This window comes from Molothrus ater, chromosome 3 (assembly GCF_012460135.2).
Source record: "Molothrus ater isolate BHLD 08-10-18 breed brown headed cowbird chromosome 3, BPBGC_Mater_1.1, whole genome shotgun sequence".
Lineage (NCBI taxonomy): Eukaryota > Metazoa > Chordata > Aves > Passeriformes > Icteridae > Molothrus > Molothrus ater.
Window position 1 is genome coordinate 2,385,430 of NC_050480.2, and position 21,178 is coordinate 2,406,607.

Here is a 21,178-nt window from a genome sequence, read left to right on the forward strand (position 1 = left end):
GATGATGGATGGAGAAACCCTCATCCATCCCTGGGACAGTCCATGGAGGCAGCAAGGAGCGCAGGGTGGACGCCGTCCCCGGGCGCTCAGGGCAAGGCAGGCACATCGGGGGGGGCTGTGGTGTCCCCGCAGCCGGTGGCAGCGGCAGCCCAGGGCAGCAGTGACGCTCCGCGGTGGCCACACGCGGCACTGTCACCGCACACGCAGCCCCGGGGCAGGAAAGAGCCCGGGCGTGGGACGGGCACGGGAAAGGACACAGCGGGCAGGCAGTGCCCAGAGCCAGCCCCCGGAGCGGGCACGGCTCCCCTGCGAGCCGGGAAAGGACACAGGGGGGCAGCAGGCAGCCCCCAGAGCCAGCGCCGGGACGGGCACGGGGCCCCTGCGAGCCGGGAACGGACACAGCCCCCGGGACGGGCAGGGAGGGAGAAGGCAGCAGCCGGCTGGGCTGGGCTGGCCGTGAGCCCCTCGCCTGCAGCCTCCGAGCACGGCTCTTCATTTACTGGAATAATGCACAGGATCACACTCTTTATAAGAAACGTGATGAGGTAATTGCTAAAATACAGCCAGGAGTTTTTGCTGGTCTTTTTAGGCTCAGCAGCTTATGTCACTCAGTGTTACATAAGACAGGGTTAGTAAGCCCCCTCTCTCCCACAACCACGTTGAACAAATTTCAAGATACCTTTTTTCCTCTTTGCTTTTTCCCCCTTAAGGCAAAAAGTAAGCACTTTCTCTCACTTCCTACAGGAAAATCAATTGCTACAGCCAAAATGTAGGTGACTTCACATTAACTGCTTCTTTGCTTGTACCTAGCAAGTAAAACCACAGATGTTAACTCCTGCAAGGCAACTTCTTGCTCAAAGTTACTGACCAGAGACAATTTCAGCGCAGAGCTGCTCCTCTTGGAAGAGACTGAGATGAGGGACCCCTGCTCAAGCCAGACACCCAGCAACCAGCTAAGAAAGCAGAGAGAAAAGAACAACGTTTGGAGGAAGTCTGAGAGCAAAGAGCTTCCCTCAGGCAGGAGTAACTTCCCTTCCAATCACTTCAACAGAGGAGAACACCCAAGTTGAGTAAGTTTGAACTTTATTTACAAACAGCTGAATTCTAATCTCAGGGTCCTGGGGCAGCATCGAACTTCTGCAGCATCCAGGGAAACTCCAGAACACTGACGTCACTTAACATCACACTTGACATCCTTATATGTCAAGACACATTAAGATAAGACGTGTAATTCACCAATGGATCAAGTCTGAGAAACAAGTAACCTAAATTCTTCCTGAATGCTCTTCTCAAAACCCTGAACATTCTTCTTAAAACCCTAAGAGTGAGGAAGAAAATAAAAAAAAATTCATAAAGAGCAATTGGAAGATTAACCACAAAGCAAGAGCAAAATAAAATGATCTGTGTAAAGGTATATCCATAGCTAGGTTACTTTAGTTTGAGAATAGTTGCATAAGTGCATGTGCTGACATAGAGCCTATGGGAAAATGATCCCTTAAACAGTCTTGGAACACTCATGTGGAAGAATTTAAACGCATGGAATATTACAGGACTGTAGTCTACTACAAAACACTTCCCATATTCCTTTTGCTGTTTATCTTATCACCTACTTCAGCTTTAGTTACCTCAGATTCATGATGGATCTGTGTTTACACAGGTGCTGAAGCTGTAGACCTACTGTAACTGGTACACAGAAGTGACAATGTTTGAGTGCCGCTGGTTTAGAACAGGTCACAAAAAGGAGGCAACCATTTTACAAACCCAAGGTGTAGTTCTGCTGAAAGCCACTTAAGTAACAGCGGTACTGTTTGATAATTTTAACCTAAATCAAAGCCTTGCAGTCTAAGCTTTGGGGGTTTTGGAGGGTAGAAGGAAGAATAAGGCCTAAAACTCACTAAGGTCAATTTCTAAGGGATAAATTGCACTTGAAACAAGCTGGAAACCAGAGAATAAGGGAAAAAAACCAAGTAGATTGTGATAAATGTAGCCATGCTTTCCCCAAGGGTTTGGGATACGAGCAGCAGAGGGAATGCTAAGGAGTTAAGACATGACAAGATAGATACCACCTCTTATTTCCTTACAATCCTTCACTCTCCTCACTAAGGTGGATACTTAAGATGTTTAGAGCTCAGATTTGCTCCTCAAGACAAGCAACTAATTTTAAAACAATTCAGGGGTATCTTTGTCCACATATCAAACTGGGATTTCAGGTGAGTCGTGCAGTTGGCCAACTGCAAAATGCAGAGGGCATTAAATCAAACCCCAGATCTAGCAGAAGCGGGAAAGCAAAGCAGTGTTCCTGGTCTCCTCAGACTTACTCTAGCATGGCAGTTCAGTGGTAGATGTGGCAGTGTTAAGTTTACTACTGGACTCTAACCTGAAGGTTTTTTTCAACCTAAATGATTCTATGACATTAAAATTCTGTAGAAAGCTTTTTTCTGGCACTGCCTTCCTCCCACCCCTTTAGAGTTGGTTTAGTTGTTTACATTTTTTTAAGCAGATCCCATCTGCTCTAAAAAAAAAAAAAAAAGAAAAAAAAAGAAAAAGAGACTAAAGATTTTAAATTTCACTTTGAAGATAGCTTTTTACAGTACATACAAAAATACTCTGGAAAAACAACTTACAAGTTCACTTATGAAACCACCAAATGATAAAGAAATTACAGTAGAGAAATAGCATAATACTTGTTTCATATAATCAGAATTTCTCCCCACCCCCCAAAACCCTAATGCATTTAGCTGGGTAAGCAGTGCTATCAGTTTACAGAACCAGACTCAAGACTAGGACAGGTTTTCATGTAAGCATTTAGAACAGCTTTCAGGGTTTATCTGAAACCACCTTCTGCATGCAGCTTGCAGGTGGGCAGTAGTGTCAGGACAGCCTCATCTGTTGCAATGTTTCAGTGCATCTTTGCTGTGTGCTCAAAGTTGGGCTTTACTACCCAGTGACACAAAAAAACCTCTCAAGTCTCACGCTGGAGCAGTCTTGAGACAAAGAAAAGTATCAGATAACACAGCATGGGACATGTCTGTCTAATCTCCATACCTTGGTAGCATCCTCTGCTGCATTTCCTTCAATACTGAACTCATTTAGGGGCCTCCATGGGAGGCAGCACCTGTGCAGCGCATGGCTGTGCAAGGCAGGGGCAAGCTGCAAGGAAGCTGAGCACCATTGTGAGAGGAGCACAGGAGTGCATGGTGTGCCAAATGGGAAGATAATTGGAGAGAAGAACAATGCATGCACATGAATTAGGCAAGCACAAAGGAACACAAGCACGCTCGTACGCACTCGAAAACAGAATGTGGTTGCAGCAACTAATTAACCCTGGTGGCATTTATACATTCTGAATCCAAGGCACAGGACAGGTTGGTTTTTGTAGCTGTTTCAGCTGGTGACAATTTAGACTTTTAAAAAAAAACTCCTAAAGGTAACTGTTACAAGCACATGCAAAGAGTAGTTCAAAAGGAAGCAAGCATCCAACAGCAGTATAAAAATCAGACCATGATTTTAGCTGGTCAGTTACAGTAGGGGCACAGTAACCTTCTACCTTTGTTAGTAACTACAACACACACTCAGAATAAGGACTGGTAACAAGTGATTATCCTCTTCACCTGAAGATCAACCACTTACCCATTAAGGGTAAGTTTGATGGATCTCTTAATAATACGAATGCTATTTGTTGGAACAGGAGATGAAGAATCTGGCAGTTCTTTACTGGAAAGCCTCTGTAACACACAAACAGATGCCACAGCAAAAAAAAAAAAAGGATTTTTTTAATCAATAATTGAATTAATTTAAAATTCATTAATTCAGAAGTAGCAGCAGATAAACCCTTTCCTAGCTGAATATAACATTCTTTGTGTAACACTGTTTATGTACTAAACTTGTATGGCTCAAACCCATTTTTAGAGAAGCCTTCTTTTTTTTAACCACACCACTTATTGAATTACCACCATATCCAGAGGAAGAACATTTTCCCCTCTGCACAATTCTTTTGTTGCATGAACTGAGACCAGTATATCCCTGATGGGGGGGGAAATTAGAGTTGCTCAACAGCACAGTAAAGAAAGATTTTTCTCAGATCCATGGATCAGGAAAACAGAGTCTCTACTGTCTGGATCACTTCCAGTCTTACAGCCCTCAATTTCAAAACATTCTACATGACACAGAGCAGTTAAGTCACCTATAGACTTCAAAGCTTCCAAGTCTCATCACAGAAATCAGTATACAAGTACTGATAACAGTACAAGAAAACCAAACCAGGACACAAACTCAGTGTCTGGGGGCATGGAAATGTGGTTTGCCAAGTTCAAAACTTGGAAACTTTGGCTTTTCTGAAGGTCATTGCTCATTTATTTAATTTGTTGGAAGCACAACAGGCAAAACCCTGCTCATCTTCAAACCACCAAGTGGAATGGTACATCAACCTTTGTACATGTGATGAAAACTGGCTCTGCTTTACCTATGAATACAAATGCACAGTAAATACCTGTGATCTTGATGTGATCACTGGAATCTGCATGGATTTTCCATCAAGGACACCCTAAAAAAGCCAGAAGGGATTTGTTAGGCAGTATTGCCAGGTTCCTGACTGAGAGGCAGCAAGTTCTGGCAGCAAGGATACCTTAAAATCATACATGCATTAACAACCTCCACCCCATGGGGCGTGGGTTTAGGTATCCTGAAGCCCTAAAACCACACAGACAGTGGTTCAGGTATTTCAGCCCTCACCACCAAGATCTCATCTTTATTTGAGGGTGTGCCCTCAAGAGTTTATGCCTCAGTAACAAGCACCATGAACAGCAAGGCTCTTTATCTTCCCTCTGAGAGGCCAAAGGATTTAGTCTTTACAGCAGTTTTAATTTACATCAGTGAATCAAATAGTTTTGAAAAGAAAATTCAGTATTATTTCAAACATGGAAATGAATTAGACACTACCAAATCAACTAACAGTAACATTTAAAAGATAGGTCATATGAGTGTAATATTTGGGGAATGAGGACTGAAATAATCTAAACCAAAAAGTGTATTTTTGTTTCCATGAATAAACATGCAGAGAATTTATGTGAGGCAGTCTAATCACCAAACTATTGAGCTTTTCAGTTAGTCCACTGAGTAAAATCACTTAATTACATTTTTTGTAGCTCTCTTCCTCCCATCTTGAGGGTATCCACTTTCTGTGAAATCCGAGTCCCACACGTTTAGCTGGAGGAACAAAATACACAGACTCAAAATAATTGCTGTGCTAAAATTCTCTTATTTGGGTACAGCTCCCAGTCAACACATTAGATGTATTAGGGGCCATTCTTAAAAGAATATTTACACAAGTCCACTATTACCCCACAGGAATTTCAAGCCTCTGAAAAAGCCCTACTACCCAAGCCTTGAAATCTGTACTTGCAATATTCAGCACTAGATTACAGTTCTACAAGAGGATTCTTTTTAAGTGTCAAAGTTGAGGGTTCTTTCTCTGGTTGTTCTTTGCTTGTGCCTCAAATCAGAGGTCAAGCTGCAAGAACAGCTACTTAAGGATATTTACACATAGGAATAAAACAAATGAAATACTAATCTAGAAGTTCCACAAACCAAGATTTAACAAGAAACTCCACAGTATCATTTCACAAGTAATGACCTATTGAGTAGGCTGCTGATTTCTAAAGCAGCACAACTATCAACAGGCACTCAAAAAGCATCTGCCAGAAACAGATTAGCTCATACTTTTACAGTCATAAGACTCATATCTTCTTTGTTTAGAGATAGTTTTTTTCTGAATTAAGAACTGCTTCCAGATGAGACAGTTCATTCAGCAATTGGTCACTGCAGTGACAGATAAGCACAGGAGTATTTAGATAACTTGGCACCTGATGAGAAGCAGTCATTAAGTGCCAGATCTTGAAAATATGTTAATAGTTACACATCATATTCATTACAATTACATTCTAGTCCAACTAGAATGTAAATTTAGATTCCTAAATCCTTTGGGGATGTATAAATGCATTCATTTTCAGTTATTTAACTTGTTCTACATCAGTAATCAATACTGCTTTCAACCCTCCTTGGGCTAGCCCACCCTTCTTGCCTTTTCTCCATCTATGGCTTTTTGGGGGCATTCTCCTGCTGTTGGTGGACGAGATACTTTAGAGCTTGGTGAATAATGCTGCTTAGGTGAAGCACTCCTAGGATCCGTGATTAGAGTCCCACTTAATTTATGCTGCTCTTGCACAAAACACGCTCTGAGTTGACAAACCGTGTTATATCCTGGAATGGTGCAACCAATGGGAGGTCCCGATGTTCTTAGTGCAACTGTAGCCTCCATTTCTGTAGGAGACACCTGGCTTTTAGAGTTTGGCCACGAAATGATAAACTACATTCCACCTACCACTTCAAATACATACTTGGGTCAGTCACAGGAATGCAAAGTCCCTTAGACGTGGATGGCTCAGCTACACTGTTGGCACCACTACAACTCTGACATTCAACATTTCTATAAAAGTCAAACACTCGAGTTATAAAATGCTAGTTTGTGAGATACTGTATATGTCATTTCCAGAAAGTGCATGCAAGACAAACACCGACCTCCTTAGCCCCTTGTCAGAGCTCTATCAAACAACACAACCTCCCAGACAACGTAGCACCAGACCACCATTTTGCTGGATTTCAGACTGCAGATTTAAACTCAAGCATTTCCTTTACTGAGTCTTTATGTGCTGACATATCCTCCCAGATTAGTTCCACCCAGCACTTGGGCTGCTTTGAACCCCTGTTCTGTTCTACCCAGATGTCCACACAATTTTTTGTGGTTTATTTTTTTTTTATGTGACTTCTACAGTATCAAACATTCTGAAGAGAGCAGGTATCACACATTTGGTAGGATTGGGCAATTACTCTCAAGATTACATATCCTTCCTGTGCTTAGGGATAAACAGACTTCCCAGGAAGTGATAGACTTTTACTGCCCGAGTTCTCATACCACTCCACTAAGTCAGCAGCAGCTCTGGTGTTTCTGACACCAAAATCAGTATGTCATTAGAACTTAATCTACTTGGCATTACCAGTACTTTTTGTTAGAAAGAACAGTCACTTGCACATAAAATACTCCAGCTTCAAGTTACCCACTAAACTGTGAAGATTTACATTCAAGACTAAATTTCCCTGGTGTCAAGTTCTCCATTCCTCCATGTTCATGGATATTTAGATTTTTTCAAGGATTCCTTTAACCTGGTCTCCTACCACTTGCCCAATGGAGATTCCAGCTTTGTTCCTGAAGCTTTTAGAGCCCTCCAAATGCTTATGATCCACATAGATCCAAACTAGAAATCCTAGACTCATTTACAGTGTGAGTCAGTTAAAAGCAGCTTCTCCACAGTTCCAAGGTTATGGCACTAACCTTTCTGTCTCTGCTGTAGAGATGTCCAACTTAGATATCTTATTTAACGAAGAGGAATTAGAGGGTGTTCTGGAATCTCTGTCTTTGGAACCATCCGAACAGCTTTCACCTAAAGAAGACCTTTTGCACTGAAGTCCACTATTATTTTGACTAATATCTGACACCCTTTGCTGAAACGACAGTTAAAAAATAAAGTCTTCAAGTAATCATTAAAGCTTTTATTAAAAATTACCAGAAGCGCTGAATTTTTATTATACCTTCTTTCTTTTCTGTAAGGTTCCTGCTGGCAAAAAATAATGGAGTTGCTTTCTCTTCACATAAGTTGCCTCAATCTTCATACCTTCCTTTAGGATGTTGAGGGCACTGGCCTGCCTGTAAACTGACATCAAAAACAGTGTTGTAGCTTAGTGGGGATGTTTGCATTAGTGCTGGTCAGTTATATTTGGTTTCTTTAGAAACATGACTGCCCAGCCCAAATGAAGAGTTCCCAGCTTAAGTTTACACAAAACACTGCCCAAGCATTCCCATCATCACAAAAAGGTGACTGTGACCTGTGATGGCCATTTTCCATTCACCACAGCCCAGCCACAAGAGCTGTTTGAGTTCAAATTTGCATTTTTAAATTCTATCTGTCCAAGGAAGCCAGACTGGATTTTAGGGACATATGACTTGACAGACTCACTACAATTTAAACAGGTTTTTCTCAACTGCCTGCAAACAGCCTTTTATGCAACTGGCAAAGGCTATAGCAGCACAGCAGTTATTACAGAGTTAAGGCACATTTAGATAAGCTTATCTAACTGGCCTATCACTGAGCATAACTGGAAAGTCAGCTTCTAACACACAGAGTGGGAATCAAAGCAAGGATATGCAACCCAAAGGCTTTCCACAGGAGACCAGAGGTGAAGTAAAAGCACAGAGATGAGCCCACACACCAGTATTGACATTTCCTTCAAATGAAATTCAATAATTTGTATGTAAAAGGGAAATAAAGTTCACTGAACAAAAGCCCTCCAAACTGAGCCTTCTGTTCTTGGGCTCCTCAACTTGAAATTAATCTTTGCCCTCTAAAATTATTCTCTCAAAGTCAAGGCACATGGTAACAGCTCTCTAGCACAGAACTACTGGTTCCAAATGATCTCCCACCTCTCAAGGAACAGATTTTCTGTTCAATTCTCTCTGGATTCACACCCTACACCCAGCACATACCACAGGCTGTGAGAGCACACAGCTAAAGTAAGAGCCCACAGCCACGCTAACAATGTTTGTGCACAGAGGATTTACCATTAGTTCTGGCCTCTCAGCAGCACATAAATCTCATCACCATAATTCACACTTGCCACTGAAATGTAGTGCCACTGGATGTAACCAGCAAGTACAGACAGCAGTGCAAGTCTGAGGAAATCACCCTGCCTGGCTTGTAACTCAGATGAGAGTTCTGATGCATTTTTCTGTACTTTTCTCATATCCCAAGCACGAGCTATGAAGAAGGTTGGGTTTTACTGCTTTTACTCATGTCATCTGAGCAAAACAACACAGAAGTCATGCTGGTGCTATGGGAAAACTCCAACAAACATTTACAGGATTACACTGTTCAGAACTCTGTCCTAACACACTCATCACTCAGAATAGCCTAATTTCCTTATTATTCTAGCACTATCTAACAACACTTGCCATATTAATTTATTTCTACATCTATCAAAAGTAGTATCAGACTTTGGACATGAAAATTTACATGCATGTAATTACTATGTGACAACCCAGTGACTTCCACAGTTCTGAGATCACATTATACACTAACTGTCTTGGAAAAATACCATCAACAGGCATCAACAACTCGTTTCAGAGCTTGACACAGTCACTCCCCACTTCCAAAGTTCAGCAGCTGACTACTGTTTGACAAGTATAGCTACCCCAGCAAATGGGCATCCCTGGGCTTCACAGCTGACTGCCCCTACAAGAAATGCACTTGTTTCACATATGGCACATGGTGTATGACTGTAACACACTTTTGTTTTAAGATGGCCTTACTTTGACAAATGTCAAAACAATGTGTTTTTGAAGCTAATCTTTTATATGTTGCTATCTAATAACAAAAGGAAGCACTTTGTGAAGCAACTTGCACTGGAATAAAAAGAATGACACTCTACAAGTCTAGAGCAAGAAGAGAGCCTTACCTGTGTCTGTGAATGACTGTATCCCATGTGTTAGATCAACGTTAGTCTTTACTGCACTTTCTGCTTTCTTAAACACAAGCCCAAGAAACCACATTGATACATATCCACTCCTAAAAAGAGACAGATTCACAAACCTGAGTTGGGCACCAGTCACTTGGATTCTGGTACATTTGAGCTGTTCAGTTTAGAGATAGCCCAGACTAATTTCTCAGAGCACTTCTCCCTGAACTGCTCCCTTCTTTAAGAAGATTTTATGTGCTCAGGACCCTGCCAGAGACACACTGAGCCCCTCTGATCAATGAGCTGAGGGAATGAAAATACAATTTGGCCAATGTGCACTTCAGAAAAGTAAAACAACTCACTGTTTATAGAGAACTTCATTGCCAGGGAAAGACTGTGGCTGCACGTGTGCAATAGTTATAAATTCATTCCTTTCCAAGTTTCCAACCAGCACACGGATTTTGGACTCCACGAGGCCAATCCTAATAAAAACAAGAGGTATTTTATTCATTTTTAACTGTTTCCAGCTCATCAGTTAGATGCCTTCTTGTAACACAGTGTTAACCAATCAACAAGGACCAAGTTTCATCCAGCTGAGCAGACACTAGGTCTTTATATCACATACATCTGTAATTTGAGATGTTCCCAGTGACATTTGTGCTTTTGTTTCTAAAGACAGAGACAAGTAAGTTTTGCGTGTACTCTGCACAGTTCAGATACAACACTCCCACCTGTGACCTATGATGAAAATAACAAGGAGCAGATCCCAGCACCTCTGGGGTGCAGCAAAACTCCTTTTTGCCACAAGGATCAAGGAGAACAGTGGTTTTGGAAAGGCTCAAGCACAGCTGTTCAGTTACACCCAAGTAAAGATGCAATTCTTCTTGCAGATTGATCAGTGAAAATGTAAAAATAGTTATTTTAATAAACAAATCATCTAGTCAACACCCTCCTCAGAAACTTCCCTAAGAGATGAATCACAACCACAAGGGCTTTAATTTCAATAAAGTACTGGCATTTCATCCTTCTGCCTAAAACTCTGTTAACTTTAAAAGCAGTCACAAATCTGTATGTTCTTCAAAAACATCTTATGTTGATGAATAACAGATATATTATCTATTTCCAAATCCACTCAAGAACTGGTGAACTAAACTGTTCCTTATAATAGACTGAAGCAAGTTTATCTTCTGCTTATCATTTTCCCAAGCTGCAAAACTGGAAAATTTGCCTCTATTTCTGTCACTGAAAAAAAAAAAAAACAACATCAGCTCTTACCACAGCCAGAATTTCCCTTGTCTTTATTGTGAGGTACAATAAGCTTTGTTCACTCAAGAACATTTCACATTAAAAATTATTTGGCCCTCTGCCCATACACCTTGTTGTACACAACTGTAACTGATATCAAGCTGCAGCTGATAAGATTTTTAGGTGAATATTTTAGAAAGCTCAGATAAAAGGTATTACCCATTAAAACTATTTTAAACATTAAACATATCTTTTAGAGGTGGCTCAAGAATTATTTGACTTAAGGTGCAAGCCAAACTTTGAAATAAAAGCAAGTGCCCTCAGAATGGGTGTCTGTTACAGAGAGGTATTTTGCTTCCTTAATTGAGCAAAGCAAGCAAAGTACTAATTTCTTAACAAAGAAACCCACTGGAAAGTCAATAAACGCACATTACAGTGCCTTAATTCCTCACCATTTCCCCTTATTTCAAAATTCACAGTGACTCAGCACATTCACATGGTTTAAACAAGTAATTGTTGGCAAATCTCCTTTCATTGAAGAAAAGCAGGTCTGGAATAGGCTGACTACACATCAGTGCAACCTAGTCCTTAAATATTACAGTAAAACTCTTTATGAAAACAAGTGTAAGGCTCTAGAACAGTGGTCTTCAAAGCAGGGAGGGAAGGGGGTGTATTCCATGCCTAGTTGCATAGTTACTGACTTTATTTGTTAACACAATTAACAAAAATGTGGTGCAACATTGAATTGATTTTCAGTTTTGCACTGGAGCCACATTTAAAGCAGCACTTACCAGTTTAGGTGATGCTCTTCTGTAAAGGCACTGGCAGTCAGCACAATGTAATGTCTAGAAGAAGAAAGGCAAATGAGTACACTAGCTCAAGATTTTATCCTACATTCTAAACATCAGATGATTTTTCTTCTTGGTAGGAAAAATGCTGTGAGTGGCATAAGACAGCTTCTCTTATCTTCCCTAGGCTTATATGTACCAAAATTTATATGATTACTTCCAGTTTCTTTAAAAAGCCCTAAACTGAAACACATCAATCCAATTTTCTATTTAGAACCCAAGCTAAAACGCATTATTCTAACCGCTAAGTAAATAACTTCAAGTTCAGACAACAGACTTCATACATACTTGTACTTCTGAAAGAAGTTCAGTGGTTCAAAGAGCTTTGACCAGTCTGATTTTCCTTTGAGAATCTCATCTGTAACTTCAAGACCTACAAATATGGTTGAAAATCTTATCACTATTTTTTTAAAATCTCTCTTCAAAAATCTTTAAACAATCTTATGACTATTTTTTAAAGATCGCCATGACAAAGTTTAAAAGATTGTAACAGTAACTGACAGAAGAAAAAAAAGCAGGAATTCCACTGACAAAATGCAGATCCCACAACAGCTGATTGGAAAACTGGTGCCTTATTGCCCGCAATGGGCATTACTTCCCAAAGAAATCTTAAACCTACAACACCTCACTGAACAAAACTAATTCAGATGACACGGTTTCATGGAGCCAGAAGGGGACTTTGATAGGCACAGAATGTACTTTACCACGCTGGAACTCCTCCACCATGACTGCTCGTGTTGACACGGACACGTTGTAGGTGGAGTTCTGCTGTGGATAGGCCGGGGTGATGATGGGCATCACGTGGTACCGGTCTGAGGGGTTCACCTGCGAGGTTACAACAGCTCTGCTCAGCACCAGCCGAGGGCAGAACAAACTTTTAATGCAACTCTGATTGCAATGGCTACCTACCCTGGGGTCCCAGACTGGTAAATTAAGGAAGCTCTCTTCAAGTCGTTTCAGCAATACTGGCTTTGGCCAATCCCTATAGAAGAAAAAAAAAAAAACCAGTGAAGTGTCCATTTTAAGCTCTGCAGTTCGAGGCTGCATGGAATGCTGTCAATGTACATCTTGATATAAATAACTACAAGTGTTACTTCTTGATGCAAATTAAAATAAACAGCTTTTACCATTTTGAAAAAATCAAGAAGAACTTGTTAACAAGAGTAGAGGCCAAAGCATTTGGGTAGAGTTGACATATTCTTGCTACCAGCATGGCCCAGGAGACTCCACCAAGAAATCCCATGATGTTGGAATAAACACCACGTCCTGGAATGGATACCACACAGTTAGTCTGTGGTCTTTCAAATTTGCAGCACCAGCTGCACAATCTATAGAATACTTAATACATTTCAGCCTCCATGTTATTTATCTTTGCAATGCAGCAAGGCCAAATTGCTGGTCCTTACAAGTGATGAGAAAAAGAATCATTACCACACCACATCCCAAAGTATTGCTACTGTGAAACTTGCTTGTGCTGCTACACCTACTGCTTCACTTCAATTCCCCTGAAGAGAAAGTACTAGAAGAATGGCAGAACCTTTCTCTAGCCATTTGGGCAAATGGGACTTTCTTATTCCTTCTACACTTAATTGAGAATTTTTATCATTTGTAGTCAGGTTCCTGATAAGCAACGCAGTAGTGTCTCATAAGCACTTCCCTCTTCTCTGAACTCCCTCTCCACTAAAAAAAACACATGGAATTTACCACATGGACAGACCATGAACCTAAACTGAAAGGATTTCAACGTAACAACTGCCATTTACATAGCAATCCAAAGCTGAGGTACATCCAACAGTGAGCATGAAAGGTTCAAAGGCCACAACCCACGCTGGCACTCACGTTTTGCCCACAGTTTAACTGCACGGAGCGTGAGGCGGAAGTTCTCCAGGTTGGGCACCAGGCGCAGAATTTCATCTGTGACCCTGCTGCCTGCGGGACAAAAGGGGAAGCACAGGAGTTCCCAGCAACAGGCACAACTCAGGTGTTCCTACACAGGATCAACAGCTTATGGTTCAAGTCTAGGAGAACAGGTCTGGAGTACTTGCTTTGTATTAAATTGTGGATTGCACATAACCTTCAGCATCACTTTAGGTAACCCGTGCCCTCAGCAGCTTTGTTTAGACTACAACTAACAAATTTTAAATAAAGCCTCCCCACAGGATGTTTTGGGCATAAACTACAACCCAGGAAGCTCCACCTCAGCATGAAGAACTTTACATCACAGGGTGGCAGAGCACTGGAATGGGTTGCCATGAGAGGCTGTGAAATGTCCCTGTCTGGAGGGATTCAAAACTCACCTGGACACATTCCTGGGTCAGCTGCTCCAGGTGACCGTGCCTTAGCTGGGGGGTTGGACTGGATGATCTCCAGAGGTCCCTTCCAACCCTAAATACTCTGTGATTCCAGAAGCTAAGTTTCTTTTGACAGCCAGCAACCATTAAACCAATTGGTGCTAAAGATTGAGCAAGTCAGACTACAGGTATTTTAACTACTTTTTTTTTTATGAACAACCTTGTTTATCCTTCATACATTCTTATCAAGTGCCCTACTTAGTCATCTGAATTTCTGGGGCAAGCTGGAGCACCTGCTCACAAACCAATCAAACAAACATGAGACAAGTCTATGTAAACACACAACTCCTTGAAATATCTAAATTTAGGCTCACTGGTCACCTCCTCAGAACTCAAGTACACTGGAGATCAGTTTCTGCATCTTGTACAGAAAATGGGCTGTGCAATGTGCATTCTGTGCCAACTTAAATGTCTCTACAAAGGTGTGCAGGACATGCTCACCATTCAGGCTCCGGATGCATCTTATATCCAGGCTCTTGAGGCACGAGTCATCCCTGAGATCGAGATCGTCAGAAACCGTTGGCAAAGAGAGCTTTGCAAACACGAGGTCAATCTTCAAGAGAAAAAGGGTCAAACATGACTTAGAATGCAGCACTTTGCAAACCAGTGAGGGACATTCATGTGGTCACATGGTTAACGTTTGTATTTAGAATTAGTGGACTACAGATAAATATTTATTCGCCAGAAAACAAGAAAACTGCTCTAAGTTCTCTATTTGTTTACAAAACCACCTCTTTTTTTAAGCTCAGGAAAGCAAGGGGTTTTTTTTTGAAAGCTGGAAAGATTACTCTAAACTTAGAAATTTTTAATTAACCATAAAATTAAGACAAATTAAAATCACTTCAACTATACTTCAACAAATGAGAAAATATTTTCTTTATGCTGTAAGGCCTTAAGCATCTGGTTTTTAGTATAACCTGAAGCAAGCAAATTATTCTGTGAATGTCTGTACCAGACAAAGGCCATAAAGAGGTCCTTGAATAAGTGTCTTCATGATAGTAATTACCAAGCAGTAACTTGGTACTTAGGTATTACAGCAAGTGGGTATTTATTCTCTACATGAAATGTATTCCAGATAGGACTCCTGCAGCTGACAAACTGAGGCAGCAGTCCAGTGAGTAGTTTTACTTTTCATTTTCCATGTTGTTTGTCTCACAGGGACTTCATTTTTGATTTGCAGCAGAACGTCAGGAGATTTGTGCAGGGAAGCACAACAGAAACACCCCCTGCAGAACAGGAGCTCTTGTCAGAGCCCAGGGGAGGCAGCAAGGACACTGCCTCTACTCCCACTCTGCACATCCTTGGGAGATAAATGCCACCCAAGCAGGCTACCCTGGTCTGCAGCACAGGTGTAAAAAAAGATGTCACTCATGTTCCCACGCTTGCCAGGGGCTTATTTTCCTAGAAGATCCCATTTTACTTTTCTGGGATTGGTTGTGGTCTGGCTGTTTAATTACAGTTCCCTAAATGTGCTGCAATGTACTGATAAAACTCATAAAACAGCAAGATCATAAAACCATGAAAAAGTTATCCTACTCCAAAGCAGGAAAAACAAATCTCACTTAAAGGTGAAAAAAAAAACCCAAATAAAAATTAAAATTCTTACCTCAATGCCATCAAATTCAAATTTGATAACAGGTACATATGCATCCTCAATGGCCTGTGAAGGAGAGGATATCTCTAATAAGATATCCTTTTGCTACTTTGAAGTTTTTCCTATACTGTGATGAAATACAGAATTTACACTGAACTACTCAGTACAAAGATTTAGTTCCTTCCAAACACAAAAAATGCTAATAACTCTCAGGTAGGACAGCACTGTTAGGGTACCAGTACTAGATTTTATTAAAAGATCTTATTTAGGCAAGAGATTGAGAGGCTGATCGTGTGGTGTAACAAACAGTGCACAAGCCATCAGTATCAGTGGCTGTGAGCCCTTCCTACATCCAAGGTGAAAACACAGCTTCCAGGGACAGCCTTGCTTTTTGATACAGCTGACTCATTCCCAAAACACAGGGAGGGGAGAGGCACCACAAAAACTCTTTTGTGATGTGCTCGCTGGGGAAAGGAGCCAAGAGCTGGACAGCAACTTTTTCATGCTGCACAAACCAGTATATTGGAGGGTACTCAAAACTGGTTTAACTTTGGCTTGTAAGATATTCATTACCAATGCAAGTCTTTAACATGAATATTCTTACCGTACAATTTACACAATCTATCAAGCAGAGAGTTTACTCACTCTCAGGTTTTTTACTTCCTCTTGATTCTTCAGCTTTTCAAAGAATGACTGAAAAAAATCTGATCTTTCCACGTGACTGGGAGCAACACAAAGGGCATCGATGTCTGAACCTGCAGGGAGATCCCATTTCTCCTGTTACTGCTGGAACTCACTTTCCAACATCAGAGCTATGACCAGGCACTCAAAGTACTACCTTTGGTGTGTACTCCAAGTCTGTAGGAGCCAAATGTAAATATTTTGCCACCAACTTGTTCTGTTATTGAAGGGGGAAGATTCTGTAGGTAGAAGAGAAAGTTTAAGATGCACATTATCCTCTGTGCAAATTTAACTTGTGTGAAAGTTACTTAGAAAAACTGTAACAGCCTGCATAAGCAATGTCTTCTCACTCCCTTACATTTTAGTTTATTAGGTTTTAATTCTGTTTTTCTGAAATAAGTTGAGCTTGCCACTCCAAAACAAGATTATAGGTGATGTAGCAGTACTTCTATTAATTCATACAAATTAAGACCTATTATTAGACTTCCCTGCAGCAGAGGCACATAAATTAACACAGCTAAGAGCCATTCAAAGGGCATGTCTAGAATCATAATTTCAAGCTAGACTGAGTGCTGTAGGCTGTCTGGGGCAAGATTAGTGCCAATTTCAGCATCTTTCTCATCCACAATGCCTTGTTTTGGCTTTGTTAACAGCTACGAGTCAACTGATCGAGCCAATGCAGGAATTTATTCAGTTCCCCAAAGACTGTGAGAACTTGATCATGAAATACCTTTTACAACATATTTCAGTGGCAGTTACTACAGCTCTACTTAATATTTAAGAAGTTAAAAGCTGAACTTCAGCACAGATGCCAGTAGCCTAGTCTTTAAATCAAAAGGCTTCAGCTGTTTTGACAAAAACAAAAAAAATTCTTACCTTGCTTTCAGCAAGCTCTGAAATCCATTCTCTGACAAAGTTATTCAGTTTTCCAAGAACAGTTGTCCTGTGTAAAGAAAACTCATGCTAAGTTTGCTTAAAAAAATAAAATAAAAAAAAAAAACAAACCAAAGAGGTTAACAAATTTTAGTCTTGTTATACCTGTGATAGAGTTCTTCCTGGTCCTCAAACACCCCAAATGGCTTCATTGCCTCAATCAGCTTCTGAGTATGGATGTGGTCTTTGTCACTAGGAGGAGCCAAGCTAATTGGAGAGGTAAGTCCATAGTGCCCTTGAGACTGGTTCTGCTGCCTGGAAGTACTGAGAGAAAATACAGGAATGAGTACACGAAAGAAGAAAATCTTATAGGAAAACACCCCTTAGCTTACACTTCACAAATCCATTTCTGCCCTTTCACCCAATGTTGAGAGAAATGAGGGAAAAATCTTGCTTATCATTTTTAGAACACTTGACTTCACTTAGAATTCACAACTACTTTAAAAAAAAAGCACTTATGGATGTAAGAAACCATGCAAGATGCTGCCACCTTAACACAATTTATTTGCATTGCTCCAGCCCACAGAACAGATCACTGGGAAATGAAAAGGTTTGAAACCCACCAAGGGCAACCCTACAGACAGCACAAGTTTTGGACATGCCAGTTTCAATTTAAGGATATTCCAAAAGGCTTCCTGCTAGCACCAAACAGAACAATTCGACATCTTTTAATTAAACGTTTTTGTTAGGTTTCTACTGATTCAGGAAAGGCTTTTTAGTTGATTGTAAAGCATATAGGTCTGTTAAACAGAGTTGATGCAATAAATTTGGTGTATTACCATATAAACCTCTTGCTTTAGAAAGGGGCAAATGGAGAAAGAACACCTTATTGTGCATTACCAGCTGAAACCAGGAAAGGTTCCAGCTGGTAATGCAAAAGGAAAGGAGTGGGACTGGAGGTAAAAATGGTGCTTAATACAACTCTACAGAAACACCAGCACCAAAAGGAGGAGACACCCCCAAAGATCTCATCAGGGTCCAGACACAGACCCTAAGGCTTAATTGTGCCATTATTTAAGCAGGATATCTCCCTCCTTCACATGTGTACAGTTTCAAAGATCTGCTGGGTTAGGCAAGACATATTTATACCTGTTTAAGGTGCCTGACCCCATGCTGGCTGGAACAATATTAGGAAATGCTCAAAGGCAAGCTTCACCACTTGATTTTTTTAAAAGACAGGTTACTGCAGAGCTCCTTATTTCTCATTGTTGTCTTTACTCCCTCTCTTAAAGAGATTTCCCCCTCTTTAAGTATCCTTATGCAATTACACACAGAGCCTCTAGTCACATAAGGGGTTTTTTTTGCCCCCTTTCCTCTCTCTAAGCCTGTTTCTCATACTTTCTTCTCTGTGCTTTCCAAAAAGCTGGGGAGGGAGGTATTAGGACTGTAGTGCTATCAACAGGTGTCCTCAGTCAGAAAAGCTGTTTATTTACAAGCCTAACTAGGCCTTGACCTAATTTACCTTGTTTATAGACATTGACAATTTCCACTTCATAAATAAAAATATTCATAATGAATATTTTCCTTCCCATGATATCATTTTCATAACAAATACAGGAGGAAAGCCTGTACTTAATTGCTGTGCATTACAACTAAATTAAAACACCTACAGCAGCAACTGCTTCCATGTTTTATGCATTGCTTGCATTGTACAACTTGCACTTCATAAAGTTTGCACAGAACAAGGACAGGATTTAGACTACACCAGCATTTAAGATGTTTCCAAGGCACAAAAAGGCACCACCTGCCTTTCATTGCCTCATTCTGCCTACAGATGATATAACTGGAGATTGACGTAAAGCACAGTATCAATTAGATAAACCTAATATTATTAGCATCAAATATGTTTATTTTTAATTAAATATTATTCATATAAAATTCCTCCAGTCAACAATAGATATTTTTCAGTTGCTTACACGTATCACTGATAGTTTGACCTCACAAGTTAAGAGGTGAGGGAAGCAGCACCTGCTAAGTTTCACTGAGTGAAACTGAAGAATTTGTTGCCCCTTTTGGAGTAAGAAATAAATGAAGTCCTACTTTGCTCTCTCAAGCATATAAGCACATAATTAAGGGATCTTATGGATCCTAACACACATGGCACATCACCCATTCACCCACCAGCCTTCTCCTTAAACCAGAATCCTGTTGCACTTTAATATTTTGCCAAACCTTGTTACAACCTGTGCACCACAGCAAAAACCTCCAATGTGTGTCTCTTCTGGCAAACCACACTTTTACACAAAAAGCCATCCTAAACGGATTTATTCCGGGTTTTGCCCCTCATTTATAGCTCCCCAAGCCGCAAGGCGTGTCTCCCCACACACCACGGGTCCGGGCTAAGGTCACACTAAGCGGCACAGGCCTTCAGCCATCGCTGCGGGGCTGAGCGACCAGAGCCCGGCTCCTGAGCCACCAAACCAACAGCAGAACCCAGGGAAAACACGGAAGGAGGAAAACCCCCACCACCTGGGACCTTCATCGAGGGGAGCCCAAATCCACCCTTCACCGCTGCCGCCCCAGCTCATGCTGCGCGGAGCCCGCGGGCGGCTGTGCCGGCTCAGCGCTCCCCGTGCCCGTCCCCGAGGCTCGGGCAGCCACTGCTCGGCTCTCCTCCGCAGGGCTCCGCAGGACGCGCAGCCCCAGAGCAAGGCGCAGCCCCGTTACCGCCGTTCCTCGCCGGCCATTGCCGTTGCTTGGCGACGGCGTCGCCGCCACACGCGGTGAGACCCGGGCGAGGCAGCCCCGCCACCCGCACTCCACCATTTATTTCAACCGGGAATTCCTCCCCTGGTGGGCGAGGGCAGCTACGGCCCCCCCCGCGGCCCGCCGGGCCCCTGGCGGGGCGGCTCCGGCGGGTGTTCCCCCCCCCCGGCCCGGCGCTGTCCCCTCAGGGCAGGGCGGGAAGGCGCCGCCGCCTCACCCGCGCGTCTCCTTCATGGCGCGCGCGCACAGCCCGCGCCGCCGCCCGCGCTTCCCGCCCTTCTGCACCGCCGCCCCCTTCCCGGCGGCCCCCGCGCCGCTCGCCCGCCCGCCCGCCCGGCGCCCCCTGGCGGCTGCCGCGGGGTGCGTCCCCTCACGGCGGCCCCGCCGTCCCTCCGGGCTGTAGCCGGGGTCCGTCAGCGCTTCTGTGGGACGGTGTTCCTTCCCCGTGCCCATGGTCCTTCCCCGAGGAGGATATTCCTTCTCCGAGGAGGATATTCCTTCCCCAAGGAGGATATTCCTGCCTCGTGGCGTGACAGACCCGCAGAGCCGGGCTGGTCCCTGGCATGAGGCAGCCCCGCATCTCACCCTCCCTCCCACAGGACGTCTCCCGCTCCTGACATCCCCTTCCAGAAAGGAGGGGTAAAAAAAGAACGGGAATCGCTCTCGAATTAGGCTCCTGACAGCCTCCTGACGTCCCCTTCCAGAGAGGACGGGTGAAAAAACCCGCAGGAATCGCTCTTGTATGAGTTTATTCTCATCCAGTAAGTGCAAGCATCCCCTGACTGCAGCTGGTATCGGTGGGATTTAACACACGTTGCCAATGTCAGTGAAGAGTGCCCGCCACAATGTCATTACCATACATAATTATCACAGAAACATGGAGTGGTTTGGGTTGGAAAGCACCTTGAAGATCATCCATTTCCAACTCCAGGGACACTTCCCTTTATCCCAGGGTGCTCCAAGCCTCAATGTCCATCCTGGCCTTGGGTGCTTCCAGGGATCCAGAGGCAGCCATGCCACCCTTGCAGGGAAGATGTTTTTCCCTAATATTTAATCAAAACCCACCGTCTTTCAGCCAGAACCCATTCCCCCTTCTGTCACTACAAACATTTGTAAATAGCCTTTCCTCATCTTTCCTTGAAGTCCCATTCAGGCCACAATTATCACAATTTTGGGCCAACGCAGTGTGTTACAAACTGAGCATTAAATCAGCCAAACTACCCCGAGAATATGGCATTTAGATGACAATTCCCCAC

The 21,178-nt window shown here is 42.5% G+C and overlaps 1 protein-coding gene across 1 annotated transcript; it reads right to left on the reverse strand.

The window, feature by feature from the left end:
• Positions 1-3,171: 3,171 nt before the first annotated feature.
• Positions 3,172-19,982, reverse strand: PAPOLG (poly(A) polymerase gamma). Its single transcript, XM_036381435.1, has 22 exons — positions 19,726-19,982; positions 17,322-17,480; positions 17,160-17,226; positions 16,441-16,522; positions 16,248-16,357; positions 15,615-15,668; positions 14,450-14,561; positions 13,497-13,586; positions 12,785-12,923; positions 12,567-12,639; positions 12,362-12,482; positions 11,946-12,030; positions 11,601-11,654; positions 9,927-10,046; positions 9,565-9,674; positions 7,645-7,766; positions 7,388-7,557; positions 6,396-6,484; positions 6,248-6,318; positions 5,134-5,205; positions 4,490-4,543; positions 3,172-3,725 (listed from the first exon to the last, which is right to left on the reverse strand). The coding sequence occupies exons 1-22, from the start codon at positions 19,980-19,982 to the stop codon at positions 3,627-3,629; spliced, it is 2,310 nt and encodes a 769-aa protein (XP_036237328.1). The 3' UTR covers positions 3,172-3,626.
• Between the last annotated feature and the right edge of the window lie 1,196 nt (positions 19,983-21,178).

Excerpts from the sequence above, each read along its gene's own strand:
- PAPOLG (XM_036381435.1), bottom strand. The coding sequence starts at position 19,982 with ATGGTGGAGTGCGGGTGGCGGGGCTGCCTCGCCCGGGTCTCACCGCGT. Across the intron at positions 12,924-13,496 it reads AGTTAAACTGTGGGCAAAAC|GACGTGGTGTTTATTCCAAC; the intron begins GTGAGTGCCAGC and ends TATCCATTCCAG. Across the intron at positions 6,485-7,387 it reads TCTACAGCAGAGACAGAAAG|AAATGTTGAATGTCAGAGTT; the intron begins GTTAGTGCCATA and ends TGACTTTTATAG.